The sequence below is a fragment of the Muntiacus reevesi genome, chromosome 4, assembly GCF_963930625.1.
Source record: "Muntiacus reevesi chromosome 4, mMunRee1.1, whole genome shotgun sequence".
Taxonomy (NCBI): domain Eukaryota; kingdom Metazoa; phylum Chordata; class Mammalia; order Artiodactyla; family Cervidae; genus Muntiacus; species Muntiacus reevesi.
This window is the reverse complement of record NC_089252.1, coordinates 102,070,216-102,094,305: the sequence shown is the minus strand read 5'-3', so window position 1 is coordinate 102,094,305 and position 24,090 is coordinate 102,070,216. Positions and strand designations below refer to the sequence as shown.

The window sequence follows — 24,090 nt, the reverse complement described above, 5'->3', positions numbered from 1 at the left end:
ATTTTTAGCTCCCCATTCACCTTCTACCACCAGATCTGTTGGGACTTTGTTCTCTTTAGTACCACCTTGAACCTAAATGATACGACTTGCGACATGTATGAATACATTATCAAAATAAGCAGCATTTATATATTCAACTGTTTGTTTAGCAAGCATTTGCTGAGTGCCTGCTGTGTGCAAGGCATTGGAAAAGAACACGCTCAAGGCCTTGAGGTCCCTGCCCTGCAGGAAGGTACGTACTGTCCAGGGCAGTGCCTCCTGCTTGGCAGAGCCCACGGAGCCTGGCAGCAGCCACTGCACTCCTCATCAGATCAAGGATGTGAGGCCAGGGAGGTTCCCTGGTTGGCCCATGACATGTGGCTATTTGGAGACAACGCTGCATCATGAACCTAAATCTTCCTCTCTCACATTTTGTTTCAAGCCTGGGGTATAAAGAGAAGCTGGAGAAAATAAACCACAAAAGGAGGGCTCAGAGGACAGGAAGCTGTGCTAGAGTCTTCCAGACAGACAGAACCCATGCGATACATTTAGAGAGAGAGAGAGATTGATTTACTGTAGGAACTGGCTCATGAGGTTATGGAAACCGAGAAGTCCCACGCCCTGCCCTTTGTAAGCTGGAATACCAGGAAAACTGGTGGGGTAGTTCAGGACAAGCCTGAAGGCCAGAGAACTGTGGCTAACTCCCAAACTGAATCTGAAAGGCCAGGAACCAGGAGAGCCCTTGCTAAAGCACAGGAGATGTGACCTCTCAGCCTAGGCCAAGAGAGAATTCACCTTTCCCAACCTTCCAGTCCTAGCTGGGCCCTGAAAAGATTGGCCGATGCCCACACCCTGAGGAGGGCCCTCTGTGGTACCCAGTTCACCAGTTCCAATGGTAATTGCTTCTGGAGACACCCTCACAGGCACAACCAGTGATGTTTTACCAGCCATCTGGGCCTCCCTTGGTCTAATCAAGCTGACAGAGGAAATGAGCCCTACCATCTCCCTGCTGCTCCTGGGTTGGGGGGGACACCCCATTTATATTTTAGCAAGGACTCGCTCAGGCAAGCAGCCAGGAACTGGGGCTGCGAGGCATCTGGGGAAACAGGAGGGAGGAGGAGGAAGAGACACTCTGTGCTCCTTGTACAGTTGGGAACATCTTCTCTACTCCTCTGAAGTTAATCCCAGTGGAAGAAAATCCCCACGATTGAATAACATACACACCTGGAGGCAGCAGTGGCCACCCAGAGTGTCAGTCTATCTGGTGAGCCCTCCACGGTGTGGGAGGCCCAATCAGCACTCCTCGGCCGCGAAAAAACACAATGCAACCTGACTCTCTGGTCTCTCTCCCAACCTAAGTCCCTGAAGCAGGAAATTCTACAGTTAAATGTCACTAGAGATGGAGCAGGAAAGTGATAGATTGTAAAAGCAGCAACAGAGCAAGGTGTTGAGCCAAGTTCATGGGCGAGAGAAGTCAGCCTCACACCACCAACAAAAAAGCACATAGAGCCCTGGGAGGCCCGCTCACACCCTCCCTGCCAGGGGTCTTCCCCTCCTGTGTGAGCCCCGCCCTGAGGATGCAGGTCAGACAACTCGCCTCTGGCATCCCTGCCCCTTGGTGGGATCGCCTGCAGGTGAGCCCAGGTTGGGGCTGGGGGAGGAGAAGCAGGAGGGAGAATGGTCAGACGATGGCTTCCACTGGCCTTCTCCAGTGTCTATGCACAGACATGGAAACCTAAGATAAATTCTTCCCTCGCTGCTGGCTGCTGCTACGTAATGTTTCACAGTGTCTCCCTGGGACTCTCCAGGCAGTCTCATGTATTGTCTTAGTGTTGTTCATGACTTTGTTCATGATTTCCAGCTTTCTTCACGACTTTCAAGCTGCTTTCCATAACACTGAGCTACATGTACATTGGCTACTTTTGACATAGCTTGTACCTTTAAAAGTATGCATATGTTATCAAGGCTCGTGTTGAGAATGGTGTACAGTGCCACAGACTGGATTCCTTTAAAAAAAAAAAAAAAACTGGGAACATTAAAAAAAAAGTTTCTGAATTAATTTTAAGCTTACAAAAAAGTTGCAGAATTAGTTTCAATAGTACCAGTATACTTGCCACCCAGCTTCCCCTACCGATAACCTCTTGTATAACTAGAGCATAATTATCAAAACCTTCACATTGATGCAACACTACCTCATAATCTACAGATGCTATTGGAATTCCACCAATTTTCCTACTAATGTTCCCTCTTTTAAAAAATGAATTTTTTAATTAAAAAATTTTAGATTTATAGAAAATTGAGAAGATAATAGAGTTCTCTCATATACTTCACACCCAGTTCCCCTTTTTAAACATATTAGTGTGATACATTGCAACCATAAAAGAAACCAATATTGGTACATTATTATAAAATAAAGACCAGAGTAGAGATGCACACTCAGTGTGACTATTTGTGACCAACTATTTGTGACCCCATGGACTGTAGCCCACCAGGCTCCTCCGTCCATGGAATTGTCCAGGCAAGAATACTGGAGTAGGTTCCATTTCTTATTCCAGGGAATCTTCCTGACCCAGGGATCGAACCCGAATCTCCTGCGCTGGCAGGTGAATTCTTTAACACTGTGCCACCTGGGAAGCCCCTTAATAACTATAGCTCATGCTTTATTCAGATTTCTTTTGTTTTTATCTAATGTCACTTTTCTGCTCAGGGATCCCATCTAAATATCACATTACCTTATGTCTAGTTTCATATTCTCCTTAGACGCCTCTTGGCTGTGACAGTTTTTTCAGACTTTCACTTTCCCATTTTCATTTTATATACAGGTTACTGAAGTTAATGTTACAGTTGTCTGTGAAGTTCCCCAACCAGGGATGGAACCTGAGTACCCTGCAGTGGAAGCATGAAATGCTAAGCACTGGATGCCAGGGAAGTTTCCAGTTTCGTCTTTAAGTAACTGTATATTCAGTGGGACTGTGACTGAATTTGAATTTAAAGGGTAAATAACATAGCCAGCAATGGATAAAAAAAACTGTTGGGATTGTGTGTGTCTTCAATTTGTGGACAGCATGAAAGCTTCTTCTTTTTTTTTGGCCATGTGGTACGGCATACGGGCTGGGATCTCAGTTCCCCAACTAGGGATCAAACCTGTGCCCCCTGCAGTGGAAGTGTAGCGTCTTTAACCACTGGACTGCCAGGGAAGTCCCACTTCTTCATTTCTAAGATAAAAAGTTATTTTTTGTTAGGTAAAATTACAGAAAGGTTTTGTTGCATGAGAGTTCAAACGTGTAAAAAGGGGCATATGAAAGGTGAGCAGACAAAGGGGCCAGTTCTCAGTTCGTTGCCTCAAATCTAAAATTCATTTTTCATGACTTGACATGCAGAAATGGAGTTGATTCTTTATTTTCTTTTGTCAGCTGGCACCATGTCAAACAGTGGAGGGCTACAGAGAGACATTGCAGCCAGAGGAGGAAGGCCTGGTCTGGTGTGTTCCTTCTGGCAGGCGCCTGCAGTGTGGGCTGCTTTTCCTAGCACTCAGCTACTAAGGCGTAGATGGCTTTTCCAGCTCCCCACTGTGTAGACACCTTCTTCAGTACCAGGTTGGAGCAGCTGGGCTCCTGCAACGCACAGCAGTCAGAAGCTCCAGCGCCCAGCAGCCTCACCTGGCACCCCTTTGGGGCGGTTTCATAGCAGAATGTCTCCAGTGAGACAGCTCCCCGTGAACTGTCTTCCTGGGACCACGATGGATGGGTGTCTGGCAGGTTCTGACAGTGCAGCACTCACCATGCAGTGAGCTACAGCTGAGCCCTGTCCTGTATTCTTTAGGGTTCTCTCTTAGGGCTGCTTCTCAGTAGCCAATTCTTCATTTCTCCAATCTCTTGCTATAGTTAATAATACTTTATATTAACCTTTCCCTGTTTAAGTAACTTGTGGTTTCTGTCTCCTAGTTGGACCCAACTAGTCTTCACATAAAATAGTTTCAGACTTGCTAACTCATCTCCTTTTAAGAATCATAGAAAGAAATACTCAGTAATTAAACTATGATCTTTATGTACAGTTCTTTTCATCCTTAGTCTCACAGTATTCAGTCAAAATATTGTTTTTCAGAGTTACTTATGTTAGCCTTTTCTTCCCTAGTCTTCCTGAGGTCATATTATTTCCTTGTGATACCTTTAGATTCCATACTGCCAGTGTTCCATTTGGAATTCTCTTCTCATCCTGGTTGATGTGAATGACCAACTTATTCTTGGACTATATGAACCATTACCCTGGTTCCATAAAAGGGTATAGGTATACTCCTATAAGGGGTTTCCCAGGTGGCACTAGTGGTGAAGAATCTGCCCACCAATGTAGGAGACGCAAGAGATGTGAGTTTGATCCCTGGGTCGGGAAGATCCCCTGGAGGAGGGCATGGCAACCCACTCCAGTATTCTTGCCTGGAGGAACCCATGAACAGAGAAGCCTGGCAGAATACAGTACATGGGGCTGCACAGAGTCAGACATGACTAAAGTGACTTAGCATGCACAGAAGCAAACTTCTGTAAGTGCTGTGGTGCCCTCTACCCGTTTCCATTTCTTCCTTTTCCATCCAGTTCACATCCACACACCTTCTATAAGCATCCAGTCTTTTCAGCTTCTGATTTAACCTTCTTGGAATTCTTTTGCCGGATGATATATGGGGGACTATAGATGAGTCTCAGCCTCTCTAGAGGGCAAAGACTTAGTTTCGTATTCCTCCTGTCTTTGCTTTGTTTGGAGGCTAAGGGGAGCTCATCCCAAAGCTTAATAAAAAGAAATATTTGCTGAAGCTTACCACTGAAAGTCATGTTGGAGTGCAAATTGGTCATTTTTATTAAAATATATTAATTTCCAGGGACTTCTCTGGAGGTCCTGTGACTAAGATTCCATGCTCCCAGTGCAGGGGACCTGGGGTTCAATCCTGGAAATTTGAAGTCAGGGAATTGAACCTGGTCAGGGAATATGGTCAGATCACATATGCTGCAACTAAAGATCCTTCATGCCACAACAAAGACCCGGCACAGTCAAAAAAATAAATAAATATTTTTAGAAATGAATTTCTCATCTCTACCACATTGCCATTCCACTTCTCAATATTTAACCTTAGAGAAAAAAAATCACATTTGTGCACAGGTAGATGTGTGCAGACTTATTTTCTGCAACATTATTTTTCATGACAAAAAACCAAACCAGAAACACCCTTAGTATCTATCAATAGAGACTTGGCTAAAAACATACAATGGGGATAGCCAACCTGGCACAATATACGATGCAATGGGTTTGTTTGTTTTAACAAAGTAGAGTATGAGAAGCTTAGGAAAAGCTCTAAGACATACTGATCAGTGAAGGGAGGAACTAATTACAGGAAAATAAATACGGTAGAGTATCATTTATGAAAGCCAACAGATAAATAAAGCAATACCACATGCTTTATGTCGGTACATATATATATATATGTATACAAATCTGTAAGAAAAAGATTTAGAAGCATGCATTTCAAACTGAAAAAGTGATTTAATTTGGCAGGGGCTGCAATAGAGGGACTAGAGATTCAGGGGAGAGGATTTCAAAAGGAACTTTGATCTGTATTGTGCTCACTTTTTCAATAGTAATGTGTTCATGTGTTATTTGCATAATTAAAAACAAACAAAATGCTGACTACAGTAACTAAATCACAAAACCCTTGAAAAGGGCCTACAATCTATAGTAGAAACAGATGGCACAGTTACACAGTCAGTATCTGCCCTTCTATAGAAAATTCTGGAAAATGACAAGGAGCTACCTCTCTCTCTCCCATAAAATATAAATTCTTTTCTAAAATTTGCCTGAAACTAATGTTTGTTGTCTACTAAAGCAAGTAATGTGAGTAATACAATAACTTAGAATCTACGTGCACAGTGAGTACCATATACCACCTCCCGCCTGTATTCTATAGTTAACATCTGACCAGACCTGCTCTATCACATTACACCACTAAAGTGTTCAGTTCAGTTCAGTTCAGTCGCTCAGTCGTGTCCAACTCTTTGCAACCCCATGAATGGCAGCACGCCAGGCCTCTTTGTCCATCACCGACTCCCAGAGTTTACCCAAACTCATGTCCATTGAGTCAGTGATGCCATCCAGCCATTTCATCCTCTGTCCTCCCCTTCTCCTCCTGCCCCCAATCCCTCCCAGCCTCAGGGTCTTTTCCAATGAGTCAACTCTTCGCATGACGTGGCCAAAGTATTGGAGTTTCAGCTTCAGCATCAGTCCTTCTAGGGCTGATCTCCTTTAGGAGATCTCCTTCCAGAACACCCAGGACTGATCTCCTTTAGGATGGACTGGTTGGATCTCCTTGCAGTCCAAGGGACTCTTAAGAATCTTCTCCAGCACCACAGTTCAAAAGCATCAATTCTTTGGCGCTCAGCTTTCTTCATAGTCCAACTCTCACATCCATACATGACCACTGGAAAAACCATAGCCTTGACTAGATGAACCTTTGTTGGCAAAGTAATGTCTCTGCTTTTTAATATGCTATCTAGGTTGGTCATAACTTTCCTTCCAAGGAGTTAGCATCTTTTAATTTCATGGCTGCAATCACCATCTGCAGTGATTTTGTAGCACAAGAAAATAAAGTCTGACACTGTTTCCCCATCTATTTCCTATGCAGTGATGGGACCAGATGCCATGATCTTTGTTTTCTGAATGTTGAACTTTAAGCCAACTTTTTCACTCTCCTCTTTCACTTTCATCAAAATCCCAGAATACCCTGCGGCTTTGATTCTTTTCTCTGCTGAGCTGTAGGATGGATATTTGACCTGAGGAAAGCAACTAATAGTTGAGGACAGAGTCCAGGTACCCCAAGGCATATGCTTTCTATTTCAACCATTTGATGACAGGTGAGAAAGGACACAGCCGCTCTGTATCAAGGTTGCTAAATGCATAACTAAAGGCAAAGGGTACACAGGGCTCCCCTGGTAGCTCAGACGGTAAAGAATCCATTCGCCTGCAACGTGGGAGACCTGCGTTCAATCCCTGTGTTGGGAAGATGCCCTGGAACAGGAAATGGCAACCCACTCCAGTATTCTTCCCTGGAGAATCCCCATGGACAGAGTAGCCTGGTGGGCTACAGTTTATGGGGTTGCAAAGAGTTGGACACGACTGAGCGACAAAGCATACAGCAGAGCACACAGCACAAAGAGTATATAAAATACCTTCAGGTTTGTATTTATTTTCCTATGGGAAAAAACAAAGAAAAATAAAAATAAAACTAGAGTCTTAGCCTTATTACATTAAAGGGAAAAAAAGATTAAGATGATAATGAGCCAGAAAGCTAAGTCACTAATCAAAGACAGAGACACAAATACAATTAGTGTTTTGGGCAAGTTGTTCTGAGGATTCTTGGCTAATCCTGAGACTTCCAGAGGCTTCGCATGGGGAGCTACATTTCAGCCGGGACACAGAAAGGCACTTCCTGCCACTGCTCTCTGGTTTTTTGTGTAGCTTGACTTAAGACCGTGCAAAATAAACAATGGAATTTTGCCCAGGCGTCACATTCCCTTCTGGGAGGAAATTACTACACTGGTGTTTCAGCTCCTCTGTTTTGGAGTATATTTTCTGGTATTTTAATTTTTAAATCCCCTAGTCCTTCTCCTGCCTTTTAGGAAAATTACTTGTGTTTTCTAACTTTATAGACTCAAAGCTGTACCTTTTGAAAGCCTCTCTTTGACTTAGAAAATCTGCACAAACAGCAGAGAAATCAGGCCAAGAGAGATTCAAACTCCCCCGTCGAATGCACATCATCTAAGCACCTGGAATCATGCTTTTTATGCACAGGGAAAAGCACGTTATAAAGCAGAGTGCATGGTGTGATTCTACTTGTGCAAAGGGCATGTTATTCATGTGGAGAATGTCTGGAAGGAGAGGAGTATCTCGGGGCGGTGGGATGGCTGGCAATTAATTTCTTCTCTGTACTTTCTTTCCTGTATGGTTAACAGTTTAAATATTGAGAATATATAATTTTTATAATTAAAAAGAATATTTTCATTTTGAGGCAATAAAAATGGAGGGTAGGCAATATAACAACTGGAATAGAAGAAAATGCAAGCAGGAACAACAGGATGCAGTCAGACTGAGGTTTGCACTCAGAATCCTCACAGCCTCAGTTGCTGTTCTTTTCCTTACCCATCCCCTGCCAGACCACCATGCCTTCTGGCCTGCACCCTCCTCCAGGAGACTTCTGTCTCATCCTCCTGCCTTTTAAAAATCTGTTCTCTAAAGAACAGCCAGAGTTATGTCCTTAAAGTGAAAATCTGATCTGTAGTTCTCCCCAAACTTATAACCTGCAGTGGTCTCCAGTCACACTAGATAAAAACCCAATCTTGTTACAACCCTGAGGCCCTGACTGTTCTGGCCTTTTGCCCCTTGTCCTCTTGCTCACTTTGTTGATAGTTCCCAGAGCACTCTTTTGTGCCTCGGGGCCTCTGCATTTGCTCGTCCCTAGTCAAGGCTGTGGTTTTTCCAGTGGTCACGTATGGATGTGAGAGCTGGACTACAAAGAAAGCTGAGTGGAGAAGAATTGATGCTTTTGAACTGTGGTGTTGGAGAAGATTCTTGAGAGTCCCTTAGACTGCAAGGAGATCCAGCCAGTCCATCCTAAAGGAGGTCAGTCCTGAGTGTTTACTGGAAGGACTGATGTCAAAGCTGAAACTCCAATACTTTGGCCACCTGATGTGGAGAGCTGACTCATTTGAAAAGACCCTGATGCTGGGAAAGATTGAAGGGGGGAGGAGAAGGGGACGACAGAGGATGAGATGGTTGGAGGGCATCACTGACTCAATGGACATGAGTCTGAGTGAACTCCGGGAGTTGGTGATGGAAAGGGAAGCCTGGCGTGCTGCAGTGCATGGGGTCACAAAGAGTCGGACACGACTGAGTGACTGAACTGAACTGAAGTGATGCTGAGACAACTCTTCCCTAAGCTCCACACATGGTCAAGCCCTGCTCCTCAGGGTCTCTGGGAGTGGGGCCAGAAGTCTGCATTTTAAATATGTACTTCACGGAATTCTCATGCACACTTATGGCTTCCCAGGTGGTGGTAGTGGCAAAGAACCTGCCTGCCAATGGAGGAGACATAAGAGATGTGGGTTCGACTGGGTTGGGGAGATCCCCTGGAGGACGAAATGGCAACCTGCTCCAGTATCCTAGCCTCCGTATTCTCATTACTTCCACTCTGTTCTTGCCTGGAGAGTCCCATGGACAGAGGAACCTGGCAGGCTACAGTCCATGGGGTTGTAAAGAATCTGACATGACTAAAGCAACTTTGTATGCAGACACATTCAAAATTTCTGGCTTCTGATGAGCATTCAAGTGACAGGGAACTGAAGAACAAATTTCTGACATACAGAAATTTGTACCTGGAGTACAGCTAGACTCTCTCTGCCCCTTGTGAGGCCACGAGGGTTGTTTGGGCTCAGATATTCCTCAAGAAGGACCTGGGTGTGTCTACTCGCAGAAGGATGGGACTTTAGGGCCTCAAAGTACCTCCAGCTAAAGCTATTATGGCCAGAATTATAGCTAGGACGATTCTGCAGTGGTGACTGTTATTTATTCATCAATTAGTAAATTAAACATAAAGTATCTACAATAAATTCACTTGAGGTAGGCTTGGAGATGGAGCCAGGAAGAGTTCTGAGGCAAATCCATTCAGACATCTGCCTCAGACACTTACTACCTGAGAATTAAAACTAGGACTCTGGAGGGCCCATGGAGGAAAAACCCCCAGAAGGTACTGGGAAAATTAAACAAATGCTCTCTGAGTTTATACTTAGGACAAGTTCCTGAGACAGGCCCAGTATGTGGTGAGGACATCACAGGAAGATGTGTCCAGGTTTGCCCAACCCACCAAAGAGGGCTTACAGCCCCTCAGAGGAGCTTATCACGGTGCAAAGTGGTTAGGGTTGGTTTGTTTTTTTTTCCCAAGGAATTTACCTAATCCTACCTGGCAGGCATACACGGAAATCAGAACTTTACAAGGAGGCTGTGGCAGGAAAAGCAATGGAGAGTTATTACTTTGCTGGCCTCTTCTCTCTGTGCGTCCTTTGGGAACCCTCTCCCACCCACCCTGTGGTTCAAGGGTTGCTCGCCAAGGTGGTCCTGTCTCTCCCTGGGCCTTCTCGCCAAAGTCTTTGGGGGCAGGCGCTCTTTTCACTGGGCTTGCTAACCTGGCCCAAGATGAGCCTTGTGCTGGGAATTCCCTGTTGGCCCAGAAGTTAAGACTCTGTGCTTCCATTGCAGGGGGGGTGGGTTCTATCTCTGCTCAGGGAGCCAAGAACCCATGTGCTGTGCTGCACAGTCAAAAATATTTTTAAAAATAATTTTTTTAAAATGAGTCCTGAAGCTATCTGGTTTCATTATGGCACCCAGCAGAGAAAGCCTAGGTGGTGAAGAGGAAGTGTCCTAGTGATATCAAACAAGCCTCTAGATCCAGGCAGACCTGAAGATGGATCCACTTCTACTCTTCCCACCATAGGCACTAATCAATCTCCTTATTGCTTCAATTAGTTTGAGCTCAGTCTCTTCTCTTCTAATAGAAAGAGGCCTGACTCAGGCACTCACAGGCCTTTGTTTCTTTTGTTATTGTTCCAAGTCTCCAAATAAAAAATGTGCTATTGGCAGAAAACTGTCTTTGTAATGTGATAGTGAAAGCCAATCTCCGAACATAGATGGGCAATGTTAACAATCCTACAGAGTGGGGGCGTCTGTAAATACCGGGCCAAGCACAACTCTCCCATTAGTAGCTCTCCGAGGCTGCTCTCCTGTGGGGGAGTTTTGCTGGCTCTTTTGATCAAATGCTCTGCTCTCCAACTCTCTAACTCAACACCACAGAACTCAACATTCCAGCTTTCCTCCTTTCCATAATTGTAACTCCTTTCCCCAAGAGTGGGAAACCCAGCTCCCATTATCCTCAATATACTTACTTCCTTAAATGTGTAATGCACAAAAAATAGTTTCAGAATTGGTAATTCACACAACCTCAAAAAGCAAGTGTGCTAACTAGAGTTCAATATTTGCTTATAACTTGTTATCAATAGTCTGAGGGGATGTAGTCAGAACAGAGCGTGCGAAAAGTCATAATGGTATACTCAGGCAAGCATAATTCCTGCTCTCATTCCTTCCACTCTGTTCTTACGCACCCATCCCCTCCAGCCACCCCTACTCTCCCAAGGTAACCAATCTCATTTCCTGGATTATCCTTCCTGTGTTTCTTTTTTTAAAAATAAGTAGATACATCTGTGTTTTCTTATTTCTTCTTTTCACACTATAGATACTCCTTAGCACTTTTCTTTGTTCATAATATGTATTAATTATTGTATAATAATTAATATTGTATATACATATAGTAATATGTATAATATCGCTTAATAATATATATTCTGGACATCATTCATCAGATCATAGAGATATTTGATCTTTTTTACAACTGTGTAGTATTCCACTACATCTGCATACTACGTACATTATTCAACCATGCTCCCACGTATGGGCATTTAGGTGGCTTTCAATATTTTGCAATTACAAACAGTGCTTCAAAGAATAATCTTATGCATAAGGATTTTTATGTTGTTGGAAATGTTTCTGGAGAGTAAATCCCTAGAAGTTGCATAGATGCATCAAATGTTAAACAATTATGTAATTTTCTTAGACGCTGTTAGAGTTCCCTTTATATGGATTCTACTAATTTGCACACTTTCCAACAACATACGAAAGTGCCTATTTCCTCTAGCCTTGTCACCAGAATGCTGTGTCAAACTTTAAAACTTTTGCTAATCTGACAAGGAAGAAATTTTATCTCAGCAGAATTTCTTAAAAAACAATCTATTTAGTAAAAAAAAAATTCTGGTATATAATTCCATGAACTTTAACGTATGTATAATTTGTTTAATCACAGTCAGGATATAGAACACTTCCCAAATTCCCTCATGTTGTCCCTTTTTGGTCAAACACTCTCCCCACTCATAAATTCTAGACATCACTAACCTGTTTTCCACACCTGTAGTTGTGACTTGTCCACATGTTATAAATACACATTGTCATAAAGAGTCACAGAGTATATAACCTTGTGAGATTTACTTTTCGCTCTACATGATGTCTTTGAGATTCATCCATGTCACTGTGTGCACCAATAGTTTTTTTTCTGTTGCATCCTAATGTATGGATGCACCACAACTGGCTTATCTATTTATCCACTGAGAGACTTGGATTGTTTCCAATTTTTGCAGATTATGAATAAAACTGCTATAAATAAGTACTTTTTAAGGAAAATACTTAGAAATGGGATAGCTGAACCATAGAGTAAATATAATGTTTAAGAAACTGAAACTATAAAACTCCTAGAAGAAAACATAGTTGGTAAGCTCCTTTATCGGAGAAGGCAACGGCACCCCACTCCAGTACTCTTGCCTGGAAAATCCCATGGACGGAGGAGCCTGGTAGGCTACAGTCCATGGGGTCACGAAGAGTCAGACACGACTGAGTGACTTCACTTTCACTTTTCACTTTCATGCGCTGGAGAAGGAAATGGCAGCCCACTCCAGTATTCTTGCCTGGAGAATCCCAGGGACAGAAGCCTGGTGGGCTGCAGTCTATGGGGTAACACAGAGTTGGACATGACTGACATGACTTAGCAGCAGCAGCAGCAAGCTCCTGTATACTGGTGTTGATGATAACATTGTGGATTTCCCACCAAAAGCAAAAGCAACAAAAGCAAACCTAAGTAAGTGAGAACTCAATTAGAAAAAGCTTCAGCACAGCAAAGGAAACCCTCAACAAAATGAAAAGACCACCTACTAAATAGGGTAAAATATTTGCAAATCATATATCTGATAAGGGGTTAATATTAAAAATATATAAACAATTCATACAACTCAATAGCAAAAATAAATAAATAAATAAAATGAACAATCTGATTTAAAAAACGGATAGAGGAAGTGAGTAGATATTTTCCTAAGAAGATATACAGAAGGCAAAGCAAGTAATCATTTTAAAAATTTTATTTTTGCAGTAATAGTGCAAAGAACCAACATCATTTTTAAAGGTACTTACAAGGGACTTCCTTGGTAGTCCAGTGTTTAAGAATCCGTCTGCCGATTTAGGAGACATGAGTTCAATCCCTGCTCTGGGAAGATTCAATATGCAACAAAGAAATTAAGCCTGTGCACCTCAGCTACTGAGCCTGCGCTCTAGAGCCTGCGAGCCACAACTACTGAGGCCACAAGCCACAACAAACGAAGCCCACGTGCCCCAGAGCAAGAAAGAACCCACTCCTGCAACAAGAGAAGCCACTGCAACAAGAAGCTGAAGCATGGCAACTAGAGAAAGCCTGCATGCAGCAACGAAGCTCATCACAGTCAAAAACTGACAAAATATTAAAACAAAATTAAAAAAAATTAAAGGTACTTAAAAACTGCTATTAAATTTCTGAACATAGTTTGAAGTTTTGAGATAATTCATCAAAAAAGTAAAATTTTCCCTAAATTTCAATTTCCAAACTTACAAATATGCACACACACACACACACACAACCATTTTGAATTTCACTTAACTTTGCAGGAATTTTTTACCTCATTAAAATAGCTCTAAGATTTTTCTCTATCGTTCATCTCTTATTAAGAATGGTTTTCAAATGTTTTAAAGCTTGGTACTCTCTTGGAAAGCTAGGGCACAGTGGGAAAACGATGAAGCAATCAAAGAAGTGTAGATTATGAGAAAAACCTGTTAGAGGACTTATTGTTATTACTCATAGGACGATTATTACTTGCAAAACTATTATTTGCAGGGATTACTTTGCAAATTGCTAAGAAAAAGATGTTTTCATAACACTGGAAGTAACAGTAGGTAAGTCAAGTTCCTTGCCTAAGTGCGTAAGTTGCGAGCTAAATATGATCTGGTTCTCGCATATTTAGTAATCTTCAAACGTTCCAAAGTTTGCAGCACTTTCAATTCACTCTCCTCTCCTTTTCCCCACTCTATAATCTCCCTCTCTTTGTTCATCTCCATTTGCCCCCACTCTCACTCAGGCCCTCAACTTCAAAAGCACATACTGCACCTGTAGATAGGTTGATTCCCTCAATCCAGCTGTTTTTTTTTTTTTAAACCCGTGTCCTGCTTCTATCATCCTAATCCAAGCTGCAACCCTAATTCTAGAGCCAAACACGGCTCATAATTTACCGCCATATCAAATTGAACTTCCTTGGGCTTTTTCTGTATCTACCCTCAGCAGGCAGGACTGGTTACAAAATTTTAGGGGCTCAGTGAAAAATGAAAATGTGGCACCTCTTGGTCAAAGAATGTCAGCAGCAGAGCATTAAACCAAAGGCAGGGAGGGCCCTGTGTAACTGCATGGGGTTGCATGGCCATGAAGTTGGCCCCTTCCACCCTAAGGAGGCCACTGTTCGTGCTGCCCAGCTTTAAAGTCTTCTCACATGCTGTTCCCTCACCTGGAACACCCTTCCACCAGCATCCAGCTCCCTTCCACATTAAGCCTTACCCTTTTCCCATCGCATCCATGTTGGGCAACAAGTTGAGGACTAATCTTTACACATCTCTCTGGTCCTTCCCCTCCTAAAACCTACAGTAGTCCTGACCATTTACATACATTAATTTTGTCCCTAATTATATACTTCCCTGTGTTATTTTCTATGCCGTTCATTCACCATCTATTGTGGACCAACTATTTGCCTTGACAGGTCACTCTCTCTCTCCACCCCACCCCGCCCCCCCCCCCCCCCCCCCCGCCGCCGCCTCCCTCCTCAACTGCACTAGGTACTGGGTATACTAAGTCCACAAACAGTGGAGATCTTGTTTGACTTGTTCATCACTCCAACCTTAGAGATTGACATAGTGGCTCGGTGGCTCAGGGCAGACAGATACTGAACAAATATTTATTAAATAATCGTTGAATAGTCTTTTCTCTCCACCACATGGTGAGTTCCTAGAGACCAAGAAATGTTTTCATTTTGTTCTAGGCTGTTGATTGAGAACCTACTATGCACCATACATTGTTCCAGACATGAAGACACAGTTCCAGACAACTTCATTTATTCTATATTCCCCAGCATATTATCTCCAGCACATTATTATAGCAAGAGCCAACATTTACTGAGTATTTTATATGTGCCAGGCATTAGTCTAAGTCTTACCTATTATCTCACTTAATTCCCCCAATGATTCTATGAAATAGGTCCCATTATTATCCCCATTTTATAGATGAGGAAACTGAGGCCTAAAGAGATTGACTAACTGGTCCAAAGTCAAACAGCTGCTGTGGTTTGAAGTCAGATTACCAGACAATATTCCAATTTCTTGACTACATGGTTATGCTGCCTCCAGTGAGTATGTTCTGACTGACTGACTTGATTGAACTAGAGATCAAGGAACAGCAGGGCTAGTGGCACCACAAATCCATAAATAACCATCAAAGGGGTTGGGCTTTATGAGAAACAACAAATCGTTATACAACTCCTTGACCAACACCAGCTGTAACAGGTGCATTAGTTTTTGCAAGCTTATGATACAGTAATAGAATATAAACTATGATATCATTTATTTCATTGAAATCACTCAGTCATAAAGTGCTAAGGGAGATAGCCCACTAAGCCACCCATGGAGACCTGAAGGAAAAGAACACTAAGTTCCTAAATGTTGGTAACTCTTTACTAGACTGAAGGTAAGCAATAAACATATTTATTGGAGTCAATAAAGCCTGTTGACACCAACAAGCTTACCAAGGCATTAGCAGGGAAAAAGGAAAAGGATGGGAATGAGAAAACAGGAGGGCAGAAAATGGAAAAGGTGAGTCTAATGGGATGCTGGGAGCCCCCAAGAGCTGCCTTGGCTGCTCTGCTGCTGTGGGTTCTTGCCCCAGGAGAAGGCAGAACAGTCAAACTAAGCATCAGATTTAGCCAAAAACACGTGGAGGAACTTTTAGTCCAATGGGGCTCAGTGAAATGGAGTCAGCAAGTCACTATCAGTCACACTTTGATTTGGATTCCACATCAAGTAAAGGGGCTAGCATACTAAAAGTGGACTAAACACAAGGCCCAGGTTGATTCTGTGTGTTGTGTTGTGTTGTGTTGTGTTTGGGAGATTTATGCCATTCACATAAGTGTGTGATAAGATGCAAGGGGTGAAAGCAGCAATTAACACTGATTAACTCAAAAGTTGACCACCAGCACACACAGCCATTGTTTCCACCAGCACTTGTTAGTGATGGGCTTTGGCTGGCTGGCTTCACAAGAGACAAATGCCATTACAGGAGACAGAATAACCTTATTTAAGCAGTCAACAGATAATAGAGACGCTCCAGGTATTAGCCTGACTGCATTAGTTTGATTTGTTACTACTGTTCACCTTGTCCTGGCATTAATGGAGACAAAGGCTTGGAATTACTAGGAGCAGAGTTAAGCTATGGATTACAGAGAGCCTGCGTGTTTTGAGGAAAAGATAATTTTATCTTGGGTTTTCATTTCCATTTTCATCTTGCTTGATTTTTCCTCAAAGTTAAAGTCCAGTTTTCCTCCTGAATATCATCATACTCTCTCCAATATACTGACAATTAATTGCTAAAAAAAAAATTACCAACACATTATTTCCTTTAACAAGATCAGCCTTTATCTTTTAGGTTTTTGGAAATGATTTTAGGGGAAATATACTAGTTACTCTGTATATTATCTCTTGAATATTCTCACATATTATGAACTCACTTCACAATATTTTATTATAGTCTGTTATTAGTATCTGAAAATATAAAAGTATGCACATATTACATTCAGAGTTGTTTCTTCAATATGACAATTTCTGTATTTATTTTTTTCTGACTTATGAATGCTACTTGTTTCAGTTAAAAGTGCATAATTTCTATTATAAACAATTTCATTTATAAATATGTAACTTTGGTTAACAATGTATTTCAATTATACACAAAATTGAATTTTAAAAGCACATAAATCTGTGATATTAAACTGTCACTGAGAAATACTGTTCCTTTCCTCACCAGACTTTTTATAGTTATAAGTTCATATAAGTAAAAAATAATTTAAGTACATTATTAGTTGTTTATCAAAGTTTGTGATGCTGTTTCATTTTTTTCTGAAGTCTGTAAGTTTATAAAGAATCCTCACACTTCTCAGTCTTGGAGGTTAGGTTTAATCTTAGATAAATTCTACATAAACTATGATTACTCCTTGAAAACTCTCAATGTGTGAAAAGCTCTAGTTCAAAAATACTTAAAATATTAACATTGTGAAATAGTTATACATAGGACTTGCTAAGCCAAGCAAACATTAAGAACAAAAGAGAACTATATGTCTGAAACTGCAAGATGTTGGAAAGATGTACAGATTGTGATGACATTTAAAAAATAACAGCAAAAACAACAAATACATATATGAGTGTATATATATGTATACATATACACATGCTTGTATAAAAATGTTTAATGATCATTATCTGTGAAGGAGGAGATTTGAGGGAGGTTTAACTCTACTTCTACACTACTTGAATTGTTTACAATATGTAAATATGACGTTAGGGATTAAATTAAATGGCTATTTGAAAAAGCTTACCCATCACTTGACCCTTTCCCCTCCAACCCACTCCTGATGACTTCTATTCCTCTACCTTAATATAATTTCACAAGAACCTATGGAGAGCAAAGAAGTACCCGGTGGATAAACTGTGACTAACATGTTTCATAAATAGGGGTCCTAATCGTATATTACTGAAAGCGGTTCTTTACGTCAGAAAAAGCGGCTCCACAGTCTGACAGCAGAGACTTCTTCGGAAAACATTTAATGCCTCTGTTCTCCCCTTTACTTCCCTGCTGCCCTTCTCTTCCTCCTCGCTCTCCATCCAGCAACAGTGAAACAGGATAATCACAGCTTACTGCTGACACAGAGCTTACTGGGACACAGAGCGGTGTTTCCTCCAAATTGTTCTCAGTAAATGATTTTTTAAAAGCTCTAAAATCTGAGTCATGCTACTTTTCCTCATCAGGAAATGCAAACTCCTCTAATCTTTCTCATGCAATTAAAAAATGAAAGAAAAAAATATATATAAAACCAGCATAGATACAGTAATTCAACAAAAACCTTCTACTCTGATCCTTACCAGGAGAGAAAAGAAGAGCAGAGGAAAGAAAAGGTAAAAGGTAGAAAAGAAAAGGGAAGCAAGGAAGAATTCAATCCAAATGAGTGAAGTTGGAATACAGCTTCCAGGAAACAAAGTCAGCGTCCTCCAGCTTATATTAAACAGAACATCCACTCTGGCCTTCCATTAATTTAACGGAAAACAAATCCCCAGATTCCCAGTAGGACTCCTTTGTGATGCATCTTATTCTATTCATGTCTTTAACTGACGGGAACCATAGCAAATGCAAAGAAAATACAGTTTTTGTCCCAGAAAGTGCCCTGGTTATTTCCAGTGATAATGTCAGAACAGTTATCCTACCTCCTCAGTCAATGTATTGTTTGTAACAAAACATACAGGTGATTAACTGGAAACAGATATAAACCAGATGATCATTCTCATTTTGATGAATGAAACTAAAGCATGATATTGAGTGGACTAGAAAAATAACTAAAATTTGCATTTATTTGTAGCTCAATTCTTTTGTGCAATCCAATACTAATGGCATGAATAAGACGATTGATGATTTTACATCTCTACTTTGGCATAATAACTTTGCTGAATAAAAAACTTGAAACTAGAGTGCTATAAGGATTTGTATGGATATATGGTGAGAAAATCTCACTGCTTTATGCCAGAAATAAAGAGAAACAAAAGATTCATGAATAAATCATATGCTATATTAAGTATAATCACATTTCAAAATGCATTTTGAACTTATTGAAACGAATCACATCTTTGTGCCATTCTTCAGACTATTTGACTTGAATTATTTTGTAAATGGAATCCAGTTGTAGAGTCAATTAGCTATGAGTTTACTGATTTTAACAATTTAATTTATTTGATTAAATTTGTTCACCAAAAATAACTGGCTTTTTCTGCAAATGTTTATTAAAATATATAGGAAAGGCCTTTATTATAACTAACAGTGCCCAAGTATAACAGGTACCATGTTATAATAGTAAGTATTTACAATATATTTTCCAATAAAAATGACAATACTCAGATTAAACACAGAAAACATAACATTTTCAACACTTGATATTTCCATTAATTCTTCATGTTCTGCAACTGGAAGATAATTCCACATGTTTAGTTTTCTATTTATTCCAGGAGATCTGTGTTGAAATTCTTTTTTGCCATTAGAAACTGTGATTCTCTATGGGACCTTTTCAGCTTTGCACGCCGATTTTGGAACCAGATCTAAAATTAAGAGAAGATAAAACAGACCTCAGAAATGTTATTTTATTATTAACATTTTCATTTCCAGAAGTAATAACTAAGTTTGAAAATTTACCTGGATTCTGTCCTCCTCTAGGTTCAGTTTTCGAGCTAAGTCTTCTCTGATATCAATGCCAGGATAGCAGTTTACTCTAAAGACATTTTCTAACACTTCAATCTAAGAATAAGGAAATAATTATTTAAAATGTTGATCTTTGGTCTGTCATCATAAAATAGACTTTAATTTGTATTAGCAAAATAACTGCATTCAAATCTTGGGCAATCAATACGTAAGCTTTTTTTTTTTTTAATGATTATCCAGAAACTGTTAAAGGATAGAGAGAGAGAGAGAGAGAGAGAGAGAGATACGGTCTATTGTTTCATTAATAAGGCTTCTAAACTGAGATCCTAAAGTGGATGGGCTTTTTGCCGAACAGGGCATCAGTTAAAGCCTTTGTATTAAGATTATTGGCTGAAGAAACTTCCTACCTGGTTTTGAGTAAAAGCAGTTCTGGGTCTTCGGCCTCTATACCAACTCAACTCTCTTTTCAAAGAAAGTCTCTCTGAGGGTGAAAAGTAATCTTCGTATTTCAAAACACTTTCTTCTGGCACCGAGTGATCCACAGTTTGAGGTAAAGAGATCCCATTGGGAAGAGTGGGGACATGTAGACATAGGTTAACTTCTTTCTCTAAAAAGAGAAAAAATAAATCCCATTTTAGGTGCCCAATTCTATATTCTACAAAGTTGTATAAGAAGTAATTTCAGAAACTTGTCTCTAACTTTCCTAGTAGAATTCTTCTAGGTTTCACAGAAGACCAAAATCCAAAAAGCAAACAAAAATGAGAGCCCTGTCTTGCTGACAGAGAACACATTCTGGTCTCTGAGTGTCATTGATTCTTCAGTGAGAAGATTTAGAATATATGATATGGCAAATAAACCCAGAGCTCTTCTGAAGTAAATGAAGGCTCCTGGCATTTCTCGTGCATGCACTTCATACTTACTTGGATCTAAGGCCAATGTTCTTTTTATTTCCCATAACACTCAGATGGAGGCATTAAAAGTGCTAGATATTTTAATTATGTACTTGGATGAAAGCAAAGCTTTTCTCTAAGTCTATGTAATATGAAAAAAAGAAAAAAGGCCAAATTAAACACTTTAAACAAATTAACAAAGAAATTTAAAAATTAAGTTGTGGCATACCTGAAGAGCTGCAGGTGTCAGCCCAGGGCCTGTGGGGTTTCATGGATGGAACACAGTCTTTCTTCTGGTCCAGTCCTAAGATACTCTCAATTGAAAAGGGGCAGGGTGAGGGTTTGCCTTCCCCAAGTCGAGCACCTTCCTGAAGGCTAGGAGACATCCTTGCGTGGGCTGCACAGAGCAACAGCCCCAAGCCTCCCTGGCTGGTTCTGCCCCACGTGTCCGGGGCTGGACCTTCCTGCAGTTCACCTTATTGCTCCGCTGACAAGGGGGCTGGATTTAGAACGTCACTAATTAAAATCCCGTTTCAGAAAGTTTTAGCATGTCAATGCACACTGGCCCAGCCAGCAGCTCCAGGAGTTAATTGTTTATTTGTTTGCAAGTAATTAGCAACTAATGGCTACACCGCGGGGGCCACCTACAGGGACAAAAAGTGTTATCTCTCCTAAACAGAACAGGGACTTAACTTTCTCAAAAGAAATGATGCACACAGACTAGCACTCCTCTTTTATTTGAAATCATCAATGTATAAAATCATGCTTTTTATTCTGAAGTTTATACTTTCATGGACTCCAGTTACCTAACATACAGGCAAGACAGAAGAGCAGTCAAGTAATAAATAATCTAATTTAAGTGAATTTTCTTCCAAATAAATTGGAAAAATAATAATCTCTTAATGCTATTACAGTAATTCTGATGAAAATGCCTGTTTTTCACATGCATATGTAATAGTGACTGTTGTCAGTGAAAACACAATAGTATTTGGAGAGCAGCATACTGGAAAAGGTTGGCAATGTTATTAACACTGAGTGTAATTTTCTTCCAAGTGCCTGGATTAACTCACAAGGAACAGTTGCACCAAGTATTATAAATAATTAATGAGTTAATTCTCTTCTTTCATCTTTTATTTTAAATGAGATACAAGTTAATATGAAGATTCATATATAACTACCTCCAAGCAACTTAAAAGTATGACTATTCAAACTAAAGGAAGAATTTCTCTCCCATCAGTTGTTTCAAAGAAAAATACATAGTTTATCTTTTAAAGAAAAATTTTTGTTGATATTTTGACAGACTGGATGGTTCTCATGAGGACAAGAAGACTTGTGAAAAATAACCAAGAACAAAATATTTTCATTTCATCATCCTAAGAAAATGTGAAATTAAAAGAGAAATATAGCTGCTAAATGAGAAGATTCTGAAGTGGCCACTTCTCACCAAAGTTGTAACACTTTTAGTTCTTGTACTCTTTGGTCCTCTTCTTTTAATACCTTCTTGATGATAAATTTAAGTGTTCAGTTTTATCCAGCATTCAAGCAACTACTGGACTTTCCTTGTGGGAAGAAGAAAAGTAGTATGTGCTCAAGGAGGAAATAGCCTCTGTAGGATGGAGTGGAACTTTATCGTGATGTCCTATTGTGATGTCACTTCCTATCACAATGTCATAAATACCAAGCTAAATTCCTCCTTACATGAGCTCCAGTGTGAACAAAGGATTCACATACAAAACATAACATGCACACAAGATGGAGTTATAAATATACAAGTAAAGCCATTCTGACAATGAATAAACTAGTAAACATATATACCTCATGGAGGTTTTGCCTACAGTGTCTTGGAAGGCAAACAGTGCAATGGTGGGGGTTCCCCTACTCTGGAGCGACCTGGAGAAAGAGACTGATTCAGGACCTTCCAGATTCTTTCCTTTCCTTTGAAACATTCACTCACTGATTCATCCCGCAAACGGAAGAACATGTACTGCGTACCCAAAAACCCAAATAGGATCCTTGCCTTCACGTGCCCACAAAGCTCACGGTGGTGGCAGAGGTGGGGGGGCAGTGAGACAGGTGACAGTGACTGTAAATATTAATAAATAAATTATCTTGTACATTAACCAGTGATAGAAAAAGAAGAAAGATGAGCCAGGAAAGTTGGCTCCTCCTCAGTGAGTGAGTTAGAAGGCAGTCTTACTGAGACCTTCGACCCCACAGACTAGGGCCCTAGAGGCACACAATGCAAGATGCCACGACACAGGCTGAAGCAACTCCAGTCCCCAATTTCTTCTTTATCAACACAGACACTGCAATATTTTTATGTATCCTGAGTTGATTTTATGTGGACTCAATACCATCTGACATCTGGATGAATATATGAAAATAAAAGAGAGCAAAGAGTTTCTTTAAAAATGTGGAGGCAATGTTTTCTCATATATATCCACTCAACAGACTTTTACAGAGCACTTAACATGTGTCAGACACCATTCTAGGATTAGGAATGAACAAAAGCAAGGTAATTTCAGAGAGCGATAAACTCACTGAAAGGAATAAACAAGGTGGTGGTGATGAAACATAATGGGGGCGGAGGTGGAGTGAGAAGAGGGTTTTTAAGGATTGATGGTCCGGGAGGCCTCTCTAAGGATGTGACATTTTAGATGAGGATAAATGAATGCTAGCATGCCAAGATCTTGAGAAAGCGCATTCCAGTCAGAAGGAACAGCAAGTACAAAGGTCTTGCAGCTGAAAGGTATTGGAATATTTGAGGAGGAAAAGGGCAGTTAGCCAGAGAGCAGTGAGTGGTACCAGATGCTAGTGTTTGGAGAACCAGGCCTGGCTGGATAACGGATGCCTTTATAAAGACCTATAAAGACCGTGGTAAAGAGGTCAAGGGCAAAGGGAACCCAGGGCAGGGTTTTAAGCTGGGACTAATATGATAGTCTGAGTTGTTTTTATTCACATTTCTGACACCCAATGTACATGGGTTTTTCCACACCAAGCGATTCTCCAGTTCTCTGTAGACATCAACAGGGTATCCTACAATTCAATTCTGACCCTAACTACCCCACAGGTTAAGGGCTCAGTCCACCAAGACTATAGATACCACTTGCAAGTCCCAAGTGGCCACTTGTAACTTTTGACTCAGTTCAGTTCAGTTCAGTCGCTCAGTCGTGTCCAACTCTTTGCAACCCCATGAATCGCAGCACACCAGGCCTCCCTGTCCATCACAAACTCCCGGAGTTTACTCAAAACCATGTCCATCAAGTCGGTGATGCCATCCAACCATCGCATCCTCTGTCATTCCCTTCTCCTCCTGCCCCCAATCCCTCCCAGCATCAGGGTCTTTTCCAATGAGTCAACTCTTCGCATGAGGTGGCCAAAGTATTGGAGTTTCAGCTTCAGCATCAGTCTTTCCAATGAACACCCAGGAGTGATCTCCTTTAGGATGGACTGGTTGGATCTCCTTGCAGTCCAAGGGACTCTCAAGAGTCTTCTCCAACACCACAGTTCAAAAGAATCAACATTTCGGCACTCAGCTTTCTTCACCATCCAAATCTCACATCCATACATGACCACTGGAAAAACCATAGCCTTGACCAGACGGAACTTTGTTGGCAAAGTAATGTCTCTGCTTTTTAATATGCTATCTAGGTTGGTCATAACTTTCCTTCCAAGGAGTAAGTGTCTTTTAATTTCATGGCTGCAATCACCATCTGCAGTGATTTTGGAACCCCCCAA

General features: G+C 40.9%; 1 protein-coding gene across 2 annotated transcripts; it reads right to left on the bottom strand.

Annotated features, from left to right (window-relative positions):
• Positions 1-18,973: 18,973 nt before the first annotated feature.
• On the bottom strand, positions 18,974-23,136 carry HESX1 (HESX homeobox 1). 2 transcript variants are annotated; one of them, XM_065935329.1, is made up of 4 exons: positions 20,582-23,136; positions 19,870-20,069; positions 19,457-19,558; positions 18,974-19,362 (listed from the first exon to the last, which is right to left on the bottom strand). In XM_065935329.1, exons 1-4 carry the CDS (start codon positions 20,736-20,738, stop codon positions 19,264-19,266), a joined length of 558 nt encoding a protein of 185 aa, XP_065791401.1. In that variant the 5' UTR covers positions 20,739-23,136; the 3' UTR covers positions 18,974-19,263. The 2 variants fall into 2 exon arrangements, with proteins under 2 accessions (XP_065791401.1, XP_065791402.1); XM_065935330.1 differs by having other exon boundaries at positions 19,870-19,985.
• Positions 23,137-24,090: the final 954 nt, after the last annotated feature.

What these genes read in the sequence shown, in the direction of transcription:
- HESX1 (XM_065935329.1), bottom strand. Translation starts at nt 20,738, where the DNA reads ATGTCTCCTAGCCTTCAGGAAGGTGCTCGACTTGGGGAAGGCAAACCC. An exon ending in CTGCTTTTACTCAAAACCAG is followed by an intron (nt 19,559 to 19,869) that starts GTAGGAAGTTTC and finishes CCTTATTCTTAG; the next exon opens with ATTGAAGTGTTAGAAAATGT. An exon ending in TAGAGGAGGACAGAATCCAG is followed by an intron (nt 19,363 to 19,456) that starts GTAAATTTTCAA and finishes TCTTAATTTTAG; the next exon opens with ATCTGGTTCCAAAATCGGCG.